Raw genomic sequence first — 22,443 nt, 5'->3', positions numbered from 1 at the left:
ATTGAAGTGCAGGTTGAGAAGATTTTAGTAAAGCCAAAAATGAACCTCCCTGCCAAAGTCATCTAGCAGAGTCTTATGCCTCGCAGAAATGGGCCCAAGTGTAATTGCCATTCTTGTCATTGACTGGGAGCACCTCTATTGAAGTGGCCTTGGTGTGATGCTGTGTTGGAGTCAATGAGCATCAACAGGGGCTGTCAAGAAAGTGCCCCAGAGGAGATTTGAAGGGCAAGTTTCCATGGATGCTATAGATACAGAAATCAGGACAAAATGTGTTATTAATGGGATGTACACTATAATGATGGCATGTATAAGGAGCAATGGGAAAATATAGGAGCAAGGGCATAATTAACAATTGAATCTTGAAGAATAAGTAGGAATTCATCCAGTGGACAGCATGTTTAGTATAATTCAGTTTTGTTAAAAGAAGAAGAAAACGTACATATATATGTATGTCTAAATGTATAGATATGGGTTTTTACTGTTAATATTTGGAGAGCATTCATGTTAATACTTGGAGAAGGCAATGGCACCCCACTCCAGTACTCTTGCCTGGAAAATCCCATGGACAGAGGAGCCTGGTGGGCTGCAGTCCATGGGGTCGCTAAGAGTTGGACACAACTGAGTGACTTCACTTTCACTTTTCACTATCATACATTGGAGAAGGAAATGGCAACCCACTCCAGTATTCTTGCCTGGAGAATCCCAGGGACGGGGGAGTCTGGTGGACTGCCGTCTATGGGGTCGCTCAGAGTTGGACACGACTGAAGCGACTTAGCAGCAGCAGCAGCATGTTAATACTGGTTATCTTTGAGGAATTACATTTTTTCTTTATTCTTCTCTTTCTTAAACTTTAATAATAAATCTTAACTAGATTTTTAAAAATTATAATAAATGATTATTTATACATCAGTTGGGCTTCCCTAGTGGCTCAGACAGTAAAGAATCTACACCTACAATGCAGGGGACCCAGGTATGATCCCAGCATCAGGAAGATCCCCTCGAGGAGGGAATCTACCCACTCCAGCATTTTTGCCTGGAGAATTCCATGGACAAATAAGCTTGGTGGGCCACAGTCCGTGGGGTCTCAAAGAGCAGGACACAAACGAGTGACTAACGCTTACACTTTCACTATGTATCAATACTTTAGTTTAAGAAAAAACAATAATTTGCTTTGCTTTTTGTTGTTCAGTTGCTCATTCCTGTCCGATTCTGCTACCCCGCGGACTGCAGCATGCCAAACTTCCCTGTCCTTCACCATCTCCTGGAGCTTGCTCAGACTCATCTTTTGTGTCAGTGATGTCATCCAACCATCTCATCCTCTGTCCTCCCCTTTTCCTCTTGCCTTTAATCTTCCCCAGCATCAGGGTCTTTTCCAATGAGTTGGCTCTGTGCATCAGGTGGCCAAAGTATTGGAGCTTCAGCATCAGTCCTTCCAATGAATATTTAGGGTTTATTTCCTTTTGGATTGATTGGTTTTATCTCCTTGCAGTCCAAGGGACTCTCAAGAGCCTTCTTCAACACTTTTCTCTAGTCCATCTTCCTTTTTTTTTTTTATTTGCCATGAGCTTTAATTTTGGATCTAACTGGCACCCCTTCTTCAGTTACAATGAAAGTGAAAGTTGCTCAGTCATGTCCAACTCTCCGAGGCCATGGACTGTATATCCATGGAATTCTCCAGGCCATAATACTGGAGTGGATAACCTTTCTCTTCTCCAGGGTGTCTTTCCAGCCCAGGGATGGAACCCAGGTCTCCCACATTGCAGGTGGATTCTTTTATCAGCTGAGCCACAGGGAGGCCCAAGAATACTGGAGTGTGTAGCCTATCCTTTCTCCAGCAGATCTTCCCGACCCAGGAATAGAACTGGGGTCTCCTGCACTGCAGGCAGATTCTTTACCAACTCAGCTATCAGAGAAGCCCCCCTTCTTCAGTTAAATTGCCAGTAAAGAAGGTCGGGAAAACAGCTTTAGAATTTGGGTTGGGAGAGACATATGCATGGAGAAACTGGGATAGTGGAGGGAGGTTCAGGGCTGAACCCCTCAGGAGTAACTGCCTGGCCCTCACAGGAAGATGATGAAGACTTAGATGTCATCCCTAGAAGCCATCTTGTTGTTGGGGAGATGCCAACCACAGTCCCGGGTGCGGGGGGTGCCCTGGGCCTCCAGGACCAGACCTTGGGCCAGAGCCGTGTACCTGCTGGGCTCATTGGGCTCATAGACTGACAGTACCCTCTCCACAATTAGCCCTTCGTTTAAGTCAACCTCTTGGCTGTTTACAGTGTGATTACATGAATAAAGGAAAGCAGTTGTCTTCTTATGTTTAAGTAACATCTGGGAGAGTAGTTTTGAAAATGGAATCTAAAACTGTTCTGAGAAAAATTTAGCAGCATTGGTATAAATACATGCCTCTCCCCCCAAGCTGCTTATGTAAAAGAAGTATCATTTAGATGTGTAATTTATTTCAGTTCAGTTCAGTCGCTCAGTTGTGTCTCTTTGCAACCCCATGAACCACAGCTTGCCAGGCCTCCCTGTCCATCACCAACTCCCAGAGTTTACTCAAACTAATGTCCACTGAGTCGGTGATGCCATCCAACCATCTCATCCTCTGTTGTCCCCTTCTCCTCCTGCTCTCAATCTTTTCTCAGCATTAGCTCTCATCTTTTCCAGTGAGTCAGCCCTTCGCATCAGGTGGCCAAAGTATTGGAGTTTCAGCTTCAGCATCAGTCCTTCCAGTGAACACTCAGGACTGATTTCCTTTAGGATGGATTGGTTGGATCTCCTTGCATTCCAAGGGACTCTCAAGAGTCTTCTCCAACACCACAGTTCAAAAGCATCAGTTCTTTGGCACTCAGCTTTCTTTATAGTCCAACTCTCACATCCATACATGACTACTGGAAAAACCACAGCCTTGACTAGATAGACTTTTGTTGACAAAGTAATGTCTTTGCTTTTTAATATGCTGTCTAGGTTGGTCATAACTTTCTCTTCTAAGGAGTAAGTGTCTTTTAATTTCGTGGCTGCAGTCACCGTCTGCAGTGATTTTGGAGCCCCCCAAAAAAAAAGTCAACCACTGTTTCCACTGTTTCCCCATCTATTTGCCATGATGTGATGGGACCGGATGAAAAGTCATTTATAACTTACTGGAGGAAAAGTTTTTGACAGACAAAGCCATAATCAATAGCCATGATTTATAAAAAGGTCATGCAGATCAGTAAGGAACCCTGAGTCTGTTAGAAAAATAAGCAAAGAACTTCAACAGATAGCTGACCAGAGTAACTGACCGAAAGTTTAAATAGCTATGAACATGAAAAAAATGTTCCAAGTCACTTGTTAGCAATGTAAATTACATTTAAAGAATAACACTATTTATTATGAATCAAATTTGCAAAGGTTTAGAGAAAAAGCATTTGACCAGAGATGAGTAATCAAGTACTTTTAATCATGTATTGTCTGGTGATATAACTTTTCTACCCTTTGGTTCAGTCACTTTTATGACTCACTTCTGAGGAAATATTAATCATTTGATAAACATTCCATACAGAAATAATTAGTAACATTGATATGATGGATTATTATATAACTCATAAAAATTGTCTTTATGAAGAATTAACCAATGAGATGGGAAAGAATTATGAAAAAAGTAACTACATATTATATATGTAGATTTTCTATCCTAAAATATGTAGAAAATTTCTAGAAAAAAATCAGAATTTTTAATAATGGCTAACTTCCAGGTTATAGGATTTTGTATTTTATCTTCTTTTATTTTTTTTTGAAAAGCACTCGCTAGCACTTGATGAACCTCCATCCATGTAGCGTCGAGCTACCAGGACAACACCCTTAGTCTTCTCCTCAGCTCTTCTGCTAAAGAATTTGGCCTTTAGTGTGATAGGCTGCTTTGGGAGCTTTCTCTTCCCAGAACTCAATATAGTAGCCCCAGTGTACCACATCATGTGAAGAGCAACTCCAATTTTTTTGACAGCATTTACCATATCAACTCACTCACTGAGGTCCATAGTTTATCCAGGCTGACATTTGGGCAAAAGCTCTGGTTCCTTGCTAAGTGGTAATGCCTCATACCAACTTGCCCAAAATTAGTGTAGTGTAACATTTGTCCTTTAGTTGTGTCTGACTCTTTGCTACCCCTGTGGACTGTAGCCCACCAGGCTTCTCTGTCCATGGAATTCTCCAGGCAAGAATACTGAAGTGGGTAGCCATTTCCTTCTCCAGGTGGTCTTCCCAACCCAGGGATCAAACCTGGGTCTCCCACATTGCAGGCAGAGTCTTTACTGTCTGAGCCACCAGGAAAGCCCAATGTTACCTGGGTGGTATTTGTCAAAATTGGTCCTGTGGTGACGCATGCCACCAGTGTTACCCTGATCTCCAGGAGGTTTCCAGTGTCTGCTGTGCCCGTGGCTCATGTGGCCCTTAAGTTTCCAGATCTTCCTTAGTCTGGATGGTGTGTCAGCAACTGACACCATAGAGGGAAGGCCCCATGAAGTCTTCAGAGCTGCCCAGCATTTTGTATTTTATAGTTGACTGGTTAAAAGTCAATCTTACGAAAGTGAAACTGTAAGCTCATGATTAAGAGCCAAGATGAAAGAAAAAATAAAAAAGAGCCAAGATGAATGATAAATAAAAGAATTAATAAAGGAATTCAAGGTTCAGACCTTATTTTCTTGGGCTCCAAAACCATTGCAGATGGTGACTGCAGCCATGAAATTAAAAGATGCTTGCTCCTTGAAAGAAAAGCTATGACAGCATATTAAAAAGCAGAGACATGACATTACTGACAAAGGTCTGTATAGTCAAAGCTTTGGTTTGTCCAGTAGTCATATATGGATGTGAGAGTTGGGCCATAAAGCTGAGCACTGAAGAATTGATGCTTTTGAACTGTGGTGTTGGAGAACACTCTTGAGAGTCCCTTGGACAGCAAGGAGATCCAACCAGTCCATCCTAAAGGAAATCAGTCCTGAATGCTCATTGAAAGGGCTGATGCTGAAGCTGAAACTCCAGTACTTTGGCCACCTGATGCGAAGAACTGACTCATTTGAAAAGATGCTAATTCTGGGAAAGATTGAAGACAGGAGGAGAAGGGGACAACAGAGGATGAACTGGTTAGATGGCATCACCAACTCCGTGGACATGAGTTGGAGCAAGCTTTGGGAGTTGGTGATGGACAGGGAAGCCTTTTGTGCTGCAGTCCAGGGGTCACAAAGAGTCAGATTAAACTGAGCAACTGAACTGAACTGAAGATTCAGAGAGGAGCACACACCTTGAGAATATGGTGTTAGAGACTCTGGGACTTGAACCCTAGGCCTTACCAGATTTTTATATTCGTGATAGTGAAGGTGCACCAGGGTCGAATTCTAGGCAGTCTGAAGCATTAAGACTGAGAAAACAGGACTGAAAATGCAGTCCTGTCATGGACAATAAATAGATGCCTGGTTAGAGTATCTGCAAGGTTGGTAGGGGGCTGGTGGCTCAGTGGTAAAGAATCCATCTGCCAGTTCAGGAGATGCAGGTTTGGTTCCTGGATTGAGAAGATTCCCTGGAGAAGGAAATGGAAACCGACTTCGTTATTCTTGCCTGGAAAATCCCATGGACAGAGGAGCACAGTCCATGGGGTGCAAAAGAGTTAGACACAACTTAGGAACTAAACAACAAGGTTGGTAGGGCCAGATGGGTGGTAACCTTTGAAAGTCTAACATAGGTGGTGTTGCATGTTTGTGATGTGATTAACATTGTCTATAAACTTAGTGGTATTAGGCTGCTTTGAGGAGAGGCAGTGTGGTATATGGATCAAAAGAGTGGGCTTTGATGTCAGACTGGGTGGCTCTAGCACTTACATGTGACCTTGGATAGGCTAATTATATTCACTCTGTGTGATTAGTTGTCATATCTATAAACCAGGGATGATGACAGGTCCTCCTTCATAGGGTTATTGTGAAAATTAAGTGACATTCAAGTAAATTGCTTGGTATGGGACCTGGCCTTTTGTAATTATTCAATAAACACTTGCACTGTCATATTTCTATTTGGAAAGAGAATAAATTGATGTAAGGAGAGTAAGTTTGAACCTATCACAGAAATTTGAAACAAGGGTGAGAACTTGTATTTCTAACTATAAAGCACAAACCTATCATCTTCCTCAGTATTTTTCCTAAACTCTCAGTTCCCCCAGTTTCCCCATGTCACTTTTCCCTTCCCTGCTTTATGAGACTCTGAAAATTTTCCAGGCCCGGTTTCTTAAAGTTACTGTTGTCTCTGTTCCTAGTCCCAAATGCAGCAGCTTTCTTCATTGCATATAGGAAATACTCTGTTATTTCTTTCAGAGTGTGAACTTGGTGGTGGATTGAAAGAATCTGGCGGAAGTCAAGATGTTCTTATGGAAGAATCGACTTTAGATAAAATAATAGAAAGGTATCTAATGAGTGGCGATTGTGACTCTATGGGAGAATCCTGGAAACGTTATGGCAGATTCGAGGATGGTTGTAGCAATAGGGAACATTCACAAGGACAAATCACACAGAAGAAAACTCATGGGAGAGGCAGTAAGGGTGAGGAGTTTGACCCAGAAAGGAGTCCCTTTGGAAGTAGCTTCAAACCACCTTCAGATCTAATTAAACATCTGAGAGTCTATTTAAGGAAGAAATCTCGGAGGTACAATGAAGGCAAGAAACCCTTTAGTTTTCATTCAGACCTTGTTCCGAACCGCAAAGAACACAGTGGTGAAAAGCCAAGGAAAGGTAACGAAGGCAGGAAGGTCTTAAGTCACTCTTCCTCTCGGACTGAACATCAGAAACATCAGAAAAGCCATGGTGGGGAGAAGTCTCAGAAATGTAGTAACTGTGGAGTAGCCTTTACTCGAAGCTCATCCCTCAGTAAGAAAAACTCCTCTACATGTGAAAAATGTTGGAAAGGTTTAGGTCAAGGTACATCCATAGATAAAGACGAGGGAACTGAGACTGGAGAAGGAACACATAAATGCAGCAAATGTGGAAAAGCCTTTGGCTATAGTGCCTCACTGACCAAGCATAGGAGAATTCACACTGGGGAGAAACCCTACCTGTGCAATGACTGTGGGAAAGCCTTCAGTGACAGCTCATCTCTCACGCCACACCACCGAACTCACAGTGGAGAGAAGCCCTTCAAGTGTGATGACTGTGGGAAATCTTTCACCCTAAGCGCCCACCTCATTAAACATCAGAGAGTTCACACTGGTGAAAAACCCTATAAATGTAAAGACTGTGGGAGGCCCTTCAGTGACAGTTCATCTCTTATTCAGCATCAGCGAATTCACACTGGAGAAAAACCCTACACATGTAACAACTGTGGAAAATCCTTCAGTCACAGCTCATCCCTTTCCAAACATCAGAGAATTCATACCGGAGAGAAACCCTATAAATGTGGTGAGTGTGGGAAAGCCTTCAGACAGAATTCTTGCCTTACCCGACATCAGAGGATTCACACTGGAGAAAAACCATATTTGTGTAATGATTGTGGGATGACTTTTAGCCATTTTACATCTGTAATTTATCATCAGAGACTTCATTCAGGAGAAAAACCCTACAAGTGTACCCAGTGTGAGAAAGCCTTCCCTACCCATTCACTCCTCAGCCGTCATCAGAGAATTCATACGGGTGTCAAGCCTTATAAATGTAAGGACTGTGGAAAATCCTTCAGTCAGAGTTCATCTCTCAACGAACATCATCGGATTCATACTGGAGAGAAACCCTATGAATGTAACTACTGTGGGGCAACCTTTAGCCGGAGCTCAATCCTTGTAGAACACCTGAAAATTCATACTGGAAGGAGGGAGTATGAATGCAATGAGTGCGAGAAGACGTTCAAAAGTAATTCTGGCCTAATCAGGCATCGGGGATTTCACTCTTCAGAATAATTCTTGGAAATATAGTAAGGTGCAGGGTGTGGGTTTACACAGTTCTCCCTCATTAAAAACAAGGTGTAAACTATCACTGCATTGATTAGTAGGAAGTTTAGTCACAGTGGTCCCTTATTAAAAACCTGGGGTGTATACTGCCACAGCATTGATTAGTAGCTGCAGCTTTGGTGGGTTGGCAGCTAGGAAAAGTATTGTTTTGTCATTTACCCTTCTTTGCAAGGATGTCAACTTTTGGTAGGGAGTGATGAAGGGTTGGTAAAGTCTGTGGAAAGAAGAGAAACTAGCATGTGAAATAATCCTAAAAGGCCAAATGTGAATATAAAAATCAGGGGAGGGGTGCAGGGGACCCACCTTACTAACCTGTTTTTTTCAGACTTCTTTCTCTCCTAGCTTCCCCTTCTACTGCCATGCAGTGTTACAGAAGGAGGACCTGACTGCAGTCAGGTAACTTGAGTTCTGTCCCAGTTTGCCAACTAACTCACTGTATAACCCTGGACAAATCATTTGACCTTTCTGAATTTTCGTTTCTTTACTGGTAAAATGAAGGAGTGGGACTAATGATTTCTGTGGTTTCTTTCACTCTCTCCCTCCCTCTCTCCCTTCTTTTTCTACCTCTGATAACCTCTGAAGCTGTGGTAATAAGTTAAAACTTTTTTTTAAGTTAAAACATTTTTGATTCATTGGCATTTCAAGTTTCTCTAGTGTAATAGAAAATAACTCATTTAAACTACTGAACTTCTGGTATAGTGAGAATGCAGTATGCTTTTAAAATATTTGATGCTGGAACTGCTCCAAAGCTATGCATAGAATCAAGTCAGTAGAGGTCAAACAAGTTTGCCATCAGGGAATGTCTTGATTGGACAAAGCACCCCAACCCCTGTGTTTGCTCTGGACGTTGGCCATGGGGACTGGGAAATTAAATGGCATATTCCAGGCTGTCTCAGCCATGAGAGTGTAACTGTCCTAGGAAAACAGACAAAGGACTGGTTGGGGGGGGGGTGTTGGGAAACGGGTACTGAAAACAGCTATTTTGGATGGATTGTCTTTTGCAAGATAGAGTTCTATTTTTAAAAGTTTGTCTATAGTAAGAACAGTTTCCTGTAATCAGAGTGTAAACATTCTGTGTGGCAAAGGTCACAAGCTGAGATTGGGCCTTTTGACGTGTCTTAGTTGGTCTGCGTGGTGTGTGTGTGTGCGTGCGTGTGTAAGTAGTTGTCACCATTTAAAAATTAGGAAATTTCATACCAAAAAGAAATTTGTCTTGAAAAGTTACAGGGCTGACAACAATGGGCCCATATTTCTGTGGGGCAGTCAATTGGTTTTGGGTATCAGCGGCCACCTTTAGAGGGGGAATCTGTTCTCCTTGCAAAGTTCTGTCATTCATGTAACATGACTTGCCCACTGTAAGAAGCTGATATTATGATCCCCTACCACCTGGAGAGTACCTATCCTAAAACCTAAAGAGATTTTGTAGTAAGATTCAGGAAAAGAATGTAGAAATGATACAGAATAAATTTTCAATCACGTTTTCCTTTATGAAATTAGACCTGAAAGGAGTAGATGTTAGTGGGTTCTTCCTTAAAAATGTCAGTGGTGGAATCTGAATAATAATCTTTAACTGTGAAAAAGGAACTGAAAATCCTGGGTCAGTTAGATTTGGGTCTCAAGTTGTAGGATTCTGAAGGAGCCCCAATGACCACGTGGTGCAGAGTTCCTAAAGTTGAAATTTGAGGCAGCTCTTGAGAACGAAACGGGTAAACTTTCAGCTTATGGAAGTGAAGACATGCTTAATGGTCATCTGAGATTCAGCAATATTTGCTGGGATTTAATGGGTTTAGTTTGCAGTGCTACCTCTGGATAATGGTTTTGGTTTCTTCGTTGTCTCCTTCCCAGGGTAGCTCAACTACTGATGAGTGATAAATTGGTCTGTATAGTTATTTCTAAATGGATCAGCCAGAGACATTCTAGACATGGAAGGAATATGGCTTATCAGAGTTATTCACCCCAGTTGAAATTTTTCTGTGAAAAGATGAAAATCCTGATTTGTTTTCTGGAAAGATGCAATCTGTAGAGAGAATTAAATATGTAAAAATCTTGAGAAGAGCCTTGTTCCAGGATGTTTACTTGTTACTTTCCCCAGCATCCGTAAGAGGATGCTTTATAGCTGTACCAGTTGGGAGTCTGGAACATAAACCTGTATTTTGGGTTTTTTTATAGTTTTATTGAGATATAAATTGCATATTGTAGAAGTCATTCAAGTGTATAATTCAGTGAGTTTTAACAAATTCAGTGAACTGTACAGTTGGCAGCACAGTCTGTCTTTAGAACATTTTAGCACCTTCATAAGATCCCTCACACCCATTTGCAGTAATCCCATTCCCACCCTGATCCCAGGTAACCACTAATCAGTCTACTCTCTGTCTCTGTAGAGTTGCCTTTTCTGAACATTTTATATACACGTAATCATATGTGGTCTTTTTTAGTTGTTCATTAACTTGTGTCTAATGTTATTTTCTATTTTCATCCATGTTATTTTCTAAATTCATGTGTGTTGTAGCATTTTAATCCTTTTTATTGTCAAATAATAGCTGGTTGGATGGATGTGCCATATTTTGTACATTCACCAGTTGAAGGACATGTGGATTGTTTCCCATCTGGGGCTGTGAAAAATAGTGCTGCTTTGAACATTAGCATGCAGGTCTTTGTGTGGACATAATGTTTTCACTTTTCTTAGATGCCTGAGTTGCTGGATTATATGGTAAATTTTTGTTTTAACCATTTTAAGAAGTTGCCAAGTTGTTTTCCAAAGTGACTGCATTATTTTATATTCTGGACTTCAGTGTGTGAGGGTTCCTGATGAGGTTATATCCTCACCAACCCTTGTTAATTGTTCATCTTTTTAAAAATTTTTATTACAGCTAATACAGTGATTGAAGTGGTATCTCTTTGGGGCTAATGGTACTGAGGATCTTTTCATATGTTCTTTAGCTGTTCATGTACCTTCTTTGGTGAAATATGTTGCCCACTTAAAAAATTAAGTTATTATTAACTTACAGATCTTTTTATTCTACAATAAGTCCTTTATGTAGTATGAGTTTTCTAAATACCATGTACTAGCCACAGAAGGCAACCTCAAATCCTCCTGTACAGCTTTTATCAAAAGCTTGGTTTCAGTAATTGTTTATATAAGGTTGCCTAAGGATATTCAATCTGGCCTATTATCTAAATACTTAAATTCATTTTGGAGTTATATCAAACAGTCAAAAGGTTTTAAACGTCTTTTGATTCCTTATAGAATTTTTTTTATTAACCTGTGTCATGCTCTTTATCTGTTACCCATTTTATTTTAAAATGAAGAACTTATATTTAAAAATGTTTCCTCTTTATGAGTTTCTAGTGAAGAAATTTCTTTGTAGTCTCAGGACAAGACAAGGCTTCTCTTGTCAATGAATTCACTTTTATTTACTTTATTTTAGAATTTTTTTGTAATGTGGTAAATATATATAACATAAAATTGACCGTTTTAACTCTTCTGAGATGTATAATTTAGTGGCATTAAGTATGTTCATGTTCTTTCCCACCATACATCTCTAGAACTTTTCCATCGTCCCTAACTGAAATTCACTTGTTAAACAGTAACTCCTCATTCTCCCCTCCCCCAAGCCCTTGGTAACTACCATTCTACTTTCTGTCTATGAATTTGACTATTCTAAACACTTCGTATAAAAGCAATCATTCAATACTGTCCTTTTGTGTCTGACTTGTTTCACTTAGCATCTTTCTAAGGTTCATGTTATAGCATGTGTCAGAATTTCATTTTCTTTTCATTATTATAATGCTAAATAGTATTCTTTTGTAAATATACCACATTATTTGCTTATGCATTCATCTTTCAGTGGTCATTTAGGTTGTTGCCATCTTTTGGCTGTTAATTAATAACACTGCTATGAACAGTGGTTTGCAAATATTGTTTGAGTCCCTGCATTTAATTCTTTGAGATATATACCTAGAAGTGGAATCACTGGATGGTTCATCCATGTCTTAGTGTATGACAGGATTTCCTTCTTTTTTTAAGGATGAGTAATTTTCCATTGTATGTGTATGCCACATTCTGTTTATCCATTCATCCATCAGTACACATTTAAGTTGCTTCTACCTCTTTGACTATTGTGAATAATGCTGCAATGAACCTGGGTGTGCAGGTATATCTATTTCCAGCCTTCTCTTTATATACTCAGAAGCAAGATTGCTAAATCATGATAGTTCTGTTTTTAATTATTTAAGGAACTTTCCTTCTGTTTTCTATTGCAGTTGCACCCATTTCAGACTCTTACCAACAGTGCTTAAAGGGTTCCTCTTTCTCCACATCCTTGCAACACTTATCATTTTCTGTATTTTTGATAGTGGCCATCCTAATGGTTGTGAGATGGTATCTTGGAGTTTAGATTTGCATTTCTCTGATGATTGGTGATGTTGAACATCTTTTTATATGCCTGTTAGACATTTGTATGTCTTCTTTAGAGAAATGTCTGTTCCAAAGTCATTTGCCCATTTTTTAAATGAAAAATTTCATTTCCTGTTCCACTCTTTTTCATTGTTTTTATTGTTTTCTTTGCTATGCTGAAGTTTTTTAGGTTTGATATAGTCCATTTGCCTGTTTTTGCTTTAATTTTGCTTGTGCTTTTGGTGTCATATCCGAGAAATCATTGCTAGACCCAGTGTCATGAAATTTTCCCCCTGTATTTTCTTTTAGGACTTTTATAGCTTCAGATCTTATGTTTAGATCTTTAATCCCTTTTGAGTTAATGCTTGTGTGTGGTGTAAGCTAAGGGTCCATCTTCATCCTTTTGTCTTGAGGTATTCGGTTTTCCAAGCACCATTTGTTTCCACGTTGTGTAGTCTTTGTACTCCTGTTGAAAATCATTTGGTCATAAGTACTAGTGCATTTCTGGGCTCTGTATTCCATTGGTCTATACGTCTTTATGCCAGTACCATACTGTTTTAGTTACTGGAGCTTTGTCATACACTTGGCAATCAGGACATGTGAAAAAAACGCTAGCATTTTTCTTCTTTCTTAAAATTATTTTGGCTATTTGGGGGTTAAGATTTCATATGAATTTGTGGGTGGTTTCCCTTGTTTCTGTAAAAAAATCACTTGGAATAGTATAAATATTTTAACACATTAAGTCTTCAGGCCCATAAATATGAGATGTATTTCCATTTATTTGTGTCAACTGATTTTTCAGCAGTGTTTTGTAGTTTCCAGTATTCAAGTCTTTTACTTACTTGGTTAAGTTCATTCCGTAGTATTTTTTTATTTTTAATGATAGTGTAAATGGAATTGCTTTCTTAATTTCCTTTCTGGATTTTTCAGTTACTGTATAGAAATGCAGCTTATTTTTTAATTTTGGTTTTATATTCTATCACTTTTGCTGTATTTGCTTATTAGTTCTAACAATTTTGTGTGTGTGTGTTGGTGTGTCTATGTGATGTTTAGAGTTTTCCACATATGGGATCATGTCGTCTGTGAAAAGAGATATTATTTCTTTCTTCCTAAGTTGGATGGTTTTTATTTCTTTATTTTGCTTGATTGCTGTGGCTAGGACCCAAGTACTGTGTTGAGTAGAAGTGGCTAAAGGAGGTATCCTTGTCTTATTACTAATGTTAGAGGAACAGGTTTCTATTTTTTACCATTGAGTATGATGCTAGTTGTGTTCTTTTCCTTAATGAAATTTATTATGTTGAGATAATCTCCTTGTATTCCCTAGTTGAGTAAATTTTCTCTCATTTTTTGATAGATTTGCTAGATACAAAATCCTCAACGAACTGTGGGTTTTTTTTTTTTTTCTTTATGCACTTTAACTAAATCAACCCACCCACTTCTGGTCTCCAAGGTCTCTGAGAAGAAATCAGATAGTTTCATTGAGGTTCCTTTTTATAAAATAAGTTTTTCTTCTTGCTTCTTTCAGGATTCTTTGTCTTTGGGTTTTGACAATTTGATTATAATTTGTCTAGATTTTTGTATTTTTGTGTTTACAAGCATACCTTGGAGATAATTGTGGGTTCACTTCCAGACTGCTATAATAAAGCAAATATTGCCTAAATTGGTTCACAGGAATTTTTAGTTTGCCAGTGCATATAAAAGTTACGTTTACACTCTACTGTAGCCTATTATTAACAATTATGTGATACCATTATGTCTAAAAAAACAATTGTGCATGCTCAGTTTAAAAAACACTTTGTTGCTAAAAAATATACATCTGAGCCTTTAGCAAATCATAATCTTTTTGCTGGTGGAGGGTCTTGCTTTGTTTTTAGGTGCTGACTGATCAGGGTAGTGGTTGTTGGGTTGGGATGGCTGTGGCAATTTCTTAAAATAAGACAGCACTGAAGTTTGCTGCATCACTTGACTTTCCTTTTCATGAACAGTTTCTTGGTAGCACTCAGTCTCAGTGCTGTTTGATAACATTTTACACCACACTAGAGCTTTCAATGGCACCCCACTCCAGTACTCTTGCCTGGAAAGTCCCATGGATGGAGGAGCCTGGTGGGCTACAGTCCATGGGGTCGCTAAGAGTCAGACGCAACTGAGCGACTTCCCTTTCACTTTTCACTTTCATGCACTGGAGAAGGAAATGGCAACCCACTCCAGTGTTCTTGCCTGGAGAATCCCAGGGACGGGGGAGCCTGGTGGGCTGCCGTCTATGGGGTCACAGAGAGTCAGACACGACTGAAATGACTTAGCAGCAGCAGAGCTTTCAAAATTGGAGTCAATTCTTTCAAACCTTGCTGCTGCTTTATCAAGTAACTTTATATATAGATGATATTCTAAGTTCTTTGTTGTCCTTTCAACTGTCTTCACCAGGAGTAGATTCCATCTCAAGAAACCATTTTCTTTACTCATCCAGAAGAAGCAACTCTTCATCCATTAAAGTTTTAAAATTGCAGCAGTACAGCCACATTTTGAGGGTCCATCTCTACTTCTAGTTCTCTTCTGTTTCCACCACATCTGCAGTTCCTCCACTGAAGTCTTGAGCCCCTCATAGTCACCCATGAGGGTTGAAATCAACTTCTTCCACCTGTTGTTCGTGTTGGTATTTTGGCCTCGTCCCATGCATCACATGAGGGTTCCCTGCTGGCTCAGATGGTAAAGAATCTGCCTCCAGTGCAGGAGACCTGGGTTTGATCCCTGGGTCAGAAAGATCTCCAGAAGAAGGGAACGGCAACGCACTCCAGTATTCTTACCTGGAAAATTCCATGGACGGAGGATCCTGGAAGGTGGGCTACAGTCCATGGGAATCACAAAGAGTCGAACACAGCTGAATGACTAACAATTTCATTTTCATGCATAACAAATATTCTTAGTGGCATCTAGAATAGTGAATCCTTTCCAGAAGGTACCTGGATCCATCAGAAAGACCCATCTCCCATCAAGTCATTTTCTGTTAATTCCTCTGGTGTGGTGTCTATTAGCTCTTAAATTTCCCCAAGATTTTATCTTGAAACCTATCACCCCTCACCTTTTTGCCATACCCCCAGTTCTCTTTCATCATTTCCTTGGTTGGCTGTGTCGTAAATTCTATGAGATCATGTACATCTGGACAGCAGTTTGCTCCAGCAGGAATTTATTGTTTTCGGCTTGATGGCTTTCATAGCTTTATCTTTAACAATGATGCTTTATCTTTAACAATGATGGCATCTTCAGTGGTGTAATCCTTCCAGACTGTCATGATGTCCTCTCTGTCTAGGTTCTCTTCCATATTGCCAACAATCCTTTCCATAGAGTACCATGTGGAATGAGCCTTAAAGGTCCATATGACACCCTGCTTGAAGGGCTGAATTAGAGATGTTGTTTTGAGGGCAGGTAGACCACTTTGACACCTTCGTTGTTGAACTCATGGGGATCTGGGTGGCCAGAGACATTGTCCAGTATTAAAAAGAATTTTAAATTGCAATCCTTTATTGACAGAGTTCTTCCTGACTTCAGGAATAAAGCACCAATGTAACCAGTCCAGAAAAAGCATTCTTGTCATGGCTGGTGTCTTTTTCCTTCAAGACTTAGTGTTAGCAGCTTCATAGTTAAGGGCAGACTGATCATAAGCTTGACTGCATTTACATAGATAGGAGAGTTAGCTTTCTTAAATCCTGGGGCTTGCTTTTTTTCCTTACCAAAGTGTCCTTTGTGGCTTTTTTGTTTTTTTACAGAATAGGGCACTTACTCCTACATTAAAAAGCCTGTTTAGGCAGACACACTTTCTTGGTGATTTTTCTTAGTGGCATCTGGAAAGATCTGCTGCCTCTTGGTTGGCAGAAGCTGTTTCTCCTGTTATCTTGACGTTTTTTTTAGGCCAAACCACTTTCTAAAATTCTCAAACCATGCTTTGCTGGCTTTAAACTGTCAACCTTTAGATCCTTTACCTTGCTTTGCTCTAAGTTGTCACATAATGACTTTGCCTTTTCTTGAATCATATTAGAGTCTATAGCTATGTCTTACTTAGAGCAAGCTTGCACCCACATAAAAGCAGCATTTAAAGAATAAAATGGTACCTAGTTTTAATTAATTTTTTAAACTTTATTTAGGTTGTGCTTGGTCTTAGTTGTAGCACATGGGCTCTTTGTTATGATATGTGGAATCTTAGTTCCCTGACCAAGGATCAAATCCAGGCCCCCTGTACTGGGAGCATGAAGTCTTCACCACTGGAGCACCAGGGAAGTCCCTTTTTCAAAATTAGTTTTTGTTGGAGTGTAGTTGCTTTACACTGTTGTGTTAGTTTCTAAAAGGTACGTATTTTGCAAAAAGAACAAGGTTGAACTAGTATGGCTGTGGCTGGTAAAACAGATCCAAGAACACTCATTATAGGCTATGTTATAGCCTAACCCAATAGATAACATCCATAGGCTTCTAGGTACAATTGGCAGTGGTATTTGGAATTCAAAAGAAATTGGTTACAGGTAAGACCAAAGGATCTTGGGCATCAGTCTATTTGTTTTTCCTATACATACACATCTATGATAAAGTTTAGGTACAACAAAATAATAAAAGTGGTTATTACACTGTAATAAAAATTTTGTGAATGTGGCTTCTCTCACAAAATGTCTTGTAATACTGTACTCATTCTTTTTATCATGATGATGATGTTCTGATCATGTGGCTCACAGGCTTGGGTTTTGTGGTGATGAGATTAGTTTCCGGGTTGTCTCTGGCCAATCATTCTGACTCAAGGTTCTTCCTGGGGGTGTGCGCATCACTCAGCCAAAATGAATTCCAGCACGAAGGATTCTGGGAGGTTGGGAGGACATTTGGACTGGTGTCTCCTGTCTCCTTTTGACTTTTACTGAATTTTTCTGCTTGGTGGTAGCTTGTTAGTATCTTGGTCTTTACCAGGACCTCCTGTTGTAAAACAACTCATCCAAATGGTTACTATGGTACCTGGCCAGGGTGGGTAGTTTTGATTAGTGGTTCCTCTAACAAAAATGATAAAATGCCTCCTATGTAATGTAGTATAATGAAGGACATAGGCAACATGACAAAGCATTTAGGCTGCTATTAACCTTTGGATGCTGTCAGAAGGGTCATCTGCCTTGGATATTCTTGGATCATTGAACTATGACAATGTTGTCATAGTTCAGGAGTGGATGTCAGGAGTAGAAGGTATTGATGGTTGGGTCCCCGGCAGGACACAGCAGGATGATATGAGATTTCATCACACTATTGAGAATGGCATGCAATTTTAAAACTTATGAATTGCTTATTTCTGGAATTATACATTTAATTTTTGGGCTGTAGTTGACAGCTATTAAACTGCACAAAGCAAAACCATGGATAAGTGGCGCGAGTACTAAAGTGTAGGTAGCTCTGGAAATCAAGTTCTCCCCTTCCTCAGAATTTTTTAAATTGTTTTAGGGTATTTCCGTGCTAGGGATCAGTCTGTGGTGAAAGCCTCAACTTTTCTCAGGTCTTTTCTGAGCCCATCTTTTCCTGGGCAGAGGCAATGGCTTTCTAAATTCTCACATACAGGCTTTTTTTTTTTCCTTTTTGATGTTACTCAGTCGCTAAGTCATGTCCGATTCTTTGCGACCCCATGAACTGCAGCACACCAGGCTCCTCTCTCCTCCCTGAGTTTGCCCAGATTCATGCCCATTGTGTCAGTGATGCCATCCAACTGTCATCCTCTGCTGCCCCATTCTCTTTTTGCCCAGCATCAGGGTCTCTTCCAGTGGGTCAGCTCTTCACATTAGGTGGCCATAGTATTGGAGCTTCAGCATCAGTCCAAAAACCAGGTGTTCTGTTGTCCATTTAAATCCCCTGGGAATCATCTTAAGCCAGTGGCAGTGGGGTGGGGGTGGAAGAATGGCCATTCACCTATGTATCTTTTCTTTCTTTATGATCAGAAGCGATCATCCACAGTCAGGACCTCAGACTCGTATTTGGAGAAAAAGGTCTTTATTGCCCATCTTGGTTCCAGCAAGTCCAGTGTTTGGGCTGGCTGATTGTGGGGTGGTAGCTGCTACTGAAAGGCTGGAATCCTCCGCTCTTAGTTTCGGTTTACCAGTTAAGGTTTCCTCTGGACATTGAAATCCTTAAAACAGAGTCCTGCATTCCAAACTAGCTCACTTTATGTACTTCTGTCAGTACAGTTGTTGTCTAGATAGAGATGGATTCCTGGCGCTTCTTACTGCTCCATCTTCCCTGACATCACTCCCTCCATGTCTTCAATTTTTATCCTGCTCTCTGAAAGTTGTTTGTCAACTTTTATCTTCCAACTCTACTACTAAATGTTTTGAGTGTTTTGTTTCTGTTGTTATTTTTATGTTTCCAAGTACATTTTTGACTCTGCTTTTTTATTTTTTAATCATACTCTATTTCATAGGTGAAATACTCGTTTCTCTGAGGATGCTAATATGGTATCTTTTAGTGTTACTCGGCTCCATGTATTATCTTTCCTCTGAGTTATTTTTATCTGTTTTTCTCTTTCACCTTGGAGGCTTTCCTCAAATCTCTAGTTATCTTTTGACTGTTCACATTTAAGAACAGGGCCCTAAAAAGCCACAGGGAAGGTGTTTCAGTTACTGCAGCACACTGTCCACTAATAGAATGTGAGCCACATAATAATATCAGATTTTTTTCAGGCAAGGCTTTCTTGGGGCCCCTGTTGTTGCAGGGAGGTTCGAGAACAAACAACAGGTTCCCTTGCTTGCTTGCGCCCCTGGAGAGGTGAGCTTCTTCCTTATATGGAGTGAGGGTAGGGGTGTCCAGGGGTCAGGCCAGAGGGGTGGGTTATGTGGTTTCCCAACCCCTTAGGCAGTGTTATGTGCAGAGGGCATGCACAGCATGCTGCTTTTGCTCTGGGCTCTTCAGAAGTGGCAGATGGCTCTTTTGATCTCTTTGTATCTTTTGTCCAAAATTTGCCCTAACTGCACATTTCAGATTTTGTAGTAGCCACTTTAAAAAGGTAAGAGAAGATAGGTGAATAATATATTTTGTTTCACCCAGTATGTCCATAATCTTAAAATTAACATATAATCAGTATAAAAAATTATTCGTGAGCTATTCTATATTATTTTTTGTGCTGTGTCCAAAACCCATTTGTTACAGTTGCAGCATATCTTAATTCATACTCTATCCATATTGATAAAACTTAGAGTTGAAAAGTAGATGCACATAGTTCTTCCAAATGTTCTGTGTTATTAGTCTAGATATAGCTAAAGTTTTTAAGTGTTAGAAAATTATTTTCCTTCGATATTTGCATCCACATTGACAAGATTTGTCATATTTTATTAGAAGAATTGATGTGGTTTTGAATAAAAGGGTATCAGTTTCAAAGCAGTATCTGTTTAAATCAACTCTTCTGTCAATTCTGTTATTAACGTCACATTCAATTAAGTATTACATAACTGGAAACAAAATTAAATTTATCAGTATCAACCATTTTTCACATTTTTCTTAAATGTTTTGCAGCCAAATTATACAATGCTGTTGATTACTTTGAAACTCTGCAGGTTGACTCATATTAGAAAAGTGTGTAAAGTCATTATTTTTTGTTTATATTATGAAGTGTTTCAATTTTAACTAATTTTTCTCATCCAAGCCGGAGAAGGCAGTGGCATCCCACTCCAGTACTCTTGCCTGGAAAATCCCATGGATGGAGGAGCCTGGTAGGCTGCAGTCCATGGGGTCGCTGGGAGTCGGATACGACTGAGCAACTTCACTTTCACTTTTCACTGTCATGCATTGGAGAAGGAAATGGCAACCCACTCCAGTGTTCTTGCCTGGAGAATCCCAGGGATGGGGGAGCCTGGTGGCTGCCGTCTATGGGGTCACACAGAGTAGGACACAACTGAAGTGACAGCAGCAGCAGCAGCATATTCAATGTGATCCTGCCACTTTTTGTCTTTGATTATTGAATATTTTGCAAGCATTCCTTTTCATTCAAGAAAGATCTTAAATTGAAATTCCCAGAAGAGGAAATTTTTGTAAAATTCTTTTATAACTCAACCAAGGAACATTGGTAAAGAACACAAGATCATTAAAACATTATTTTCAACATTTTCATAAACTAGCAGTGATTACATCATTTCACATATGTACTGAAGAATTTTAACATCTATTCATGACTCCTGAAGTCTGCTTTGGAAAACTGAACAGATATTTGCAGTAGCTATCATATAGTGAAACAAAGCAGTGAGCGGAAATACCATTCTCTTGTTTTAGAGTTCCAATATCTTTGGACCTAACATAATTTCAGTCTTATCTTTATGAAAGAAACTAATTTTTCTGTCTCTTGCTGAAATTCTTCTTTGTCAGGTTTAAAATGTCAAAAAACATGTCATGAGTTTGAGTTTTTAGGCAATGAATTGACATTTTTTTGTAAATTTGGATGTTGAGACAGAATGTACTCAACGTTTTCATTTGACAGTGTCTTACATTACACACCTAAAGCTAAGTACTTGAATTTTTCTAATTTTGAGCCAAATGATCTTTGATATTATGAGAAGCTTCTTGTATTCTAGGAGCAAACTTAATTAAAGGGTTAGTTAAAAATTTCAATTTGTACGTGTCCTTTTAAGTCTTCCTCATAATTTTCTAGTTAGATTACCATAACTAAAATGGTAATTCCTTCTATCTTCTCTCCATCTGAGATTTGTGTGTGTGTACACGCATGTGCACAAGTATTCAAATCATCTTATAGTTGGCCAAGTATAAACTCAAAATCCTGTTAAAAATTGTTTTATTGTTTTGATGGAAATGTAATTCTTGTTTCATAAGACTTCATGGATTCTTCTTTTACTATTAGGAAAATACTTATTACTAGAGCGTTGCTAAAAAATGGCATAACTATTAGCTGCTGTCTTATGTAGTGTCTACTGTATTGAACACTTGTGTACAACAGCCTTCTCATTTTGCCGTGCCTGCAGTGAGTTGCAGTTGCTACTTATCATGGAATGTGTGCTGTAGCTTCTTGCACTCTGGTTTTCTTTGCTGTACTAGTTGTGGTACTAGCTTCTGTATTGCACTGAATTCTGCCTCAGTAATATGCCTTCATTAAAATTAAATATTTTTCCATGTTTTTTAATCTAGGAAGTAATTTTATTATATTGCAACGAAAATAGTAAGTATCTCAACATATGACTATGGTTTACATATAGATGTCGCTGTAACTTGTGCTGTGTGTATAGGTGTGCTCTCACTTGTACTATCTACATAAAATATCCAAGTAAACACTTCTGTGATGTTACTTCAGTGCATAGAAAAAAATCGTCTGAACTGAGTCAAGTCTGTTGATAACTAGATTGGTGGAGTGTTTATCTGTGATAACTAGAAATTATGCACGTTCCTGTACAAACATTACAGTACAACAGCAACATCCTACGCTGTGCAACAGTCAAAGTGAATTGTAGTTCTACCAAAACAATAAAGTTGTGTTTAATGGAAAAATACTCACTCTGCCTCAGTTTTTTAAACCTTGAAATATGGCACTGTGCATGTTTCCAGTACACAGTGGCTTTCAGCGGCTACCATACTGAATAGTACAGAGTTGGAGAACGCAGTGCTCGCCACACAGCCCAACGAATCAGAGTGCTGTAACTCAGTAAAAGTTTATTTTCCAGTCAGGCCTCAACAGTTTCTTTCCAACATTTGCTCGTTATGCCATCTGGAACATACAGCCTCCAAGGTCTCAGAGGTAAGGAAAGCAAGACCTGGAACATTATACAAAGTTTTCAAACACTGGCCTGAAAAGAGCTTAGAACCATGGGTCCCAGTTTGGTGCCAAGGTGTCCCCAGAGCACTGTAAGGAATGCATAAGAGCTGCCTGAAAGTAAAAGTGTTAGTCACTCAGTTGTGTCCAATTCTTTGCGACCCCATGTACTGTCATCCACCAAGCTCCTCTGTGGGATTTCCCGTACAAGAATACTGGAATAGGTTGCCATTCCCTTCTCCAGGGGATCTTCCCAACCCAGGGATTGAACCTAGGTCTCCTGTACTGCAGGCAGATTCTTAACCATCTGAGCCACCAGGGAAGCCCAGGATATTTTAAATT

The 22,443-nt window shown here is 39.6% G+C and overlaps 1 protein-coding gene and 1 pseudogene across 1 annotated transcript in view; one reads left to right on the top strand and one right to left on the bottom strand.

The window, feature by feature from the left end:
• Positions 1 to 21,841, top strand: part of ZNF483 (zinc finger protein 483) — a 49,626-nt gene extending 27,785 nt beyond the window's left edge. The window contains exon 7 of the mRNA XM_070376062.1: positions 6,333 to 21,841. Within this exon, the coding sequence (XP_070232163.1) occupies positions 6,333 to 7,900 (1,568 nt within the window). The 3' untranslated portion in view covers positions 7,901 to 21,841. The remainder of the gene's footprint in view (positions 1 to 6,332) is intronic.
• LOC138988933 (large ribosomal subunit protein uL15 pseudogene) lies at positions 2,080 to 4,478 on the bottom strand (annotated as a pseudogene).
• Positions 21,842 to 22,443: the final 602 nt, after the last annotated feature.

Source organism: Bos mutus, chromosome 8 (assembly GCF_027580195.1).
Source record: "Bos mutus isolate GX-2022 chromosome 8, NWIPB_WYAK_1.1, whole genome shotgun sequence".
NCBI lineage: Eukaryota > Metazoa > Chordata > Mammalia > Artiodactyla > Bovidae > Bos > Bos mutus.
Note: the sequence above shows the minus strand (reverse complement) of the source record. Positions and strands in the feature narration are given on the sequence as shown.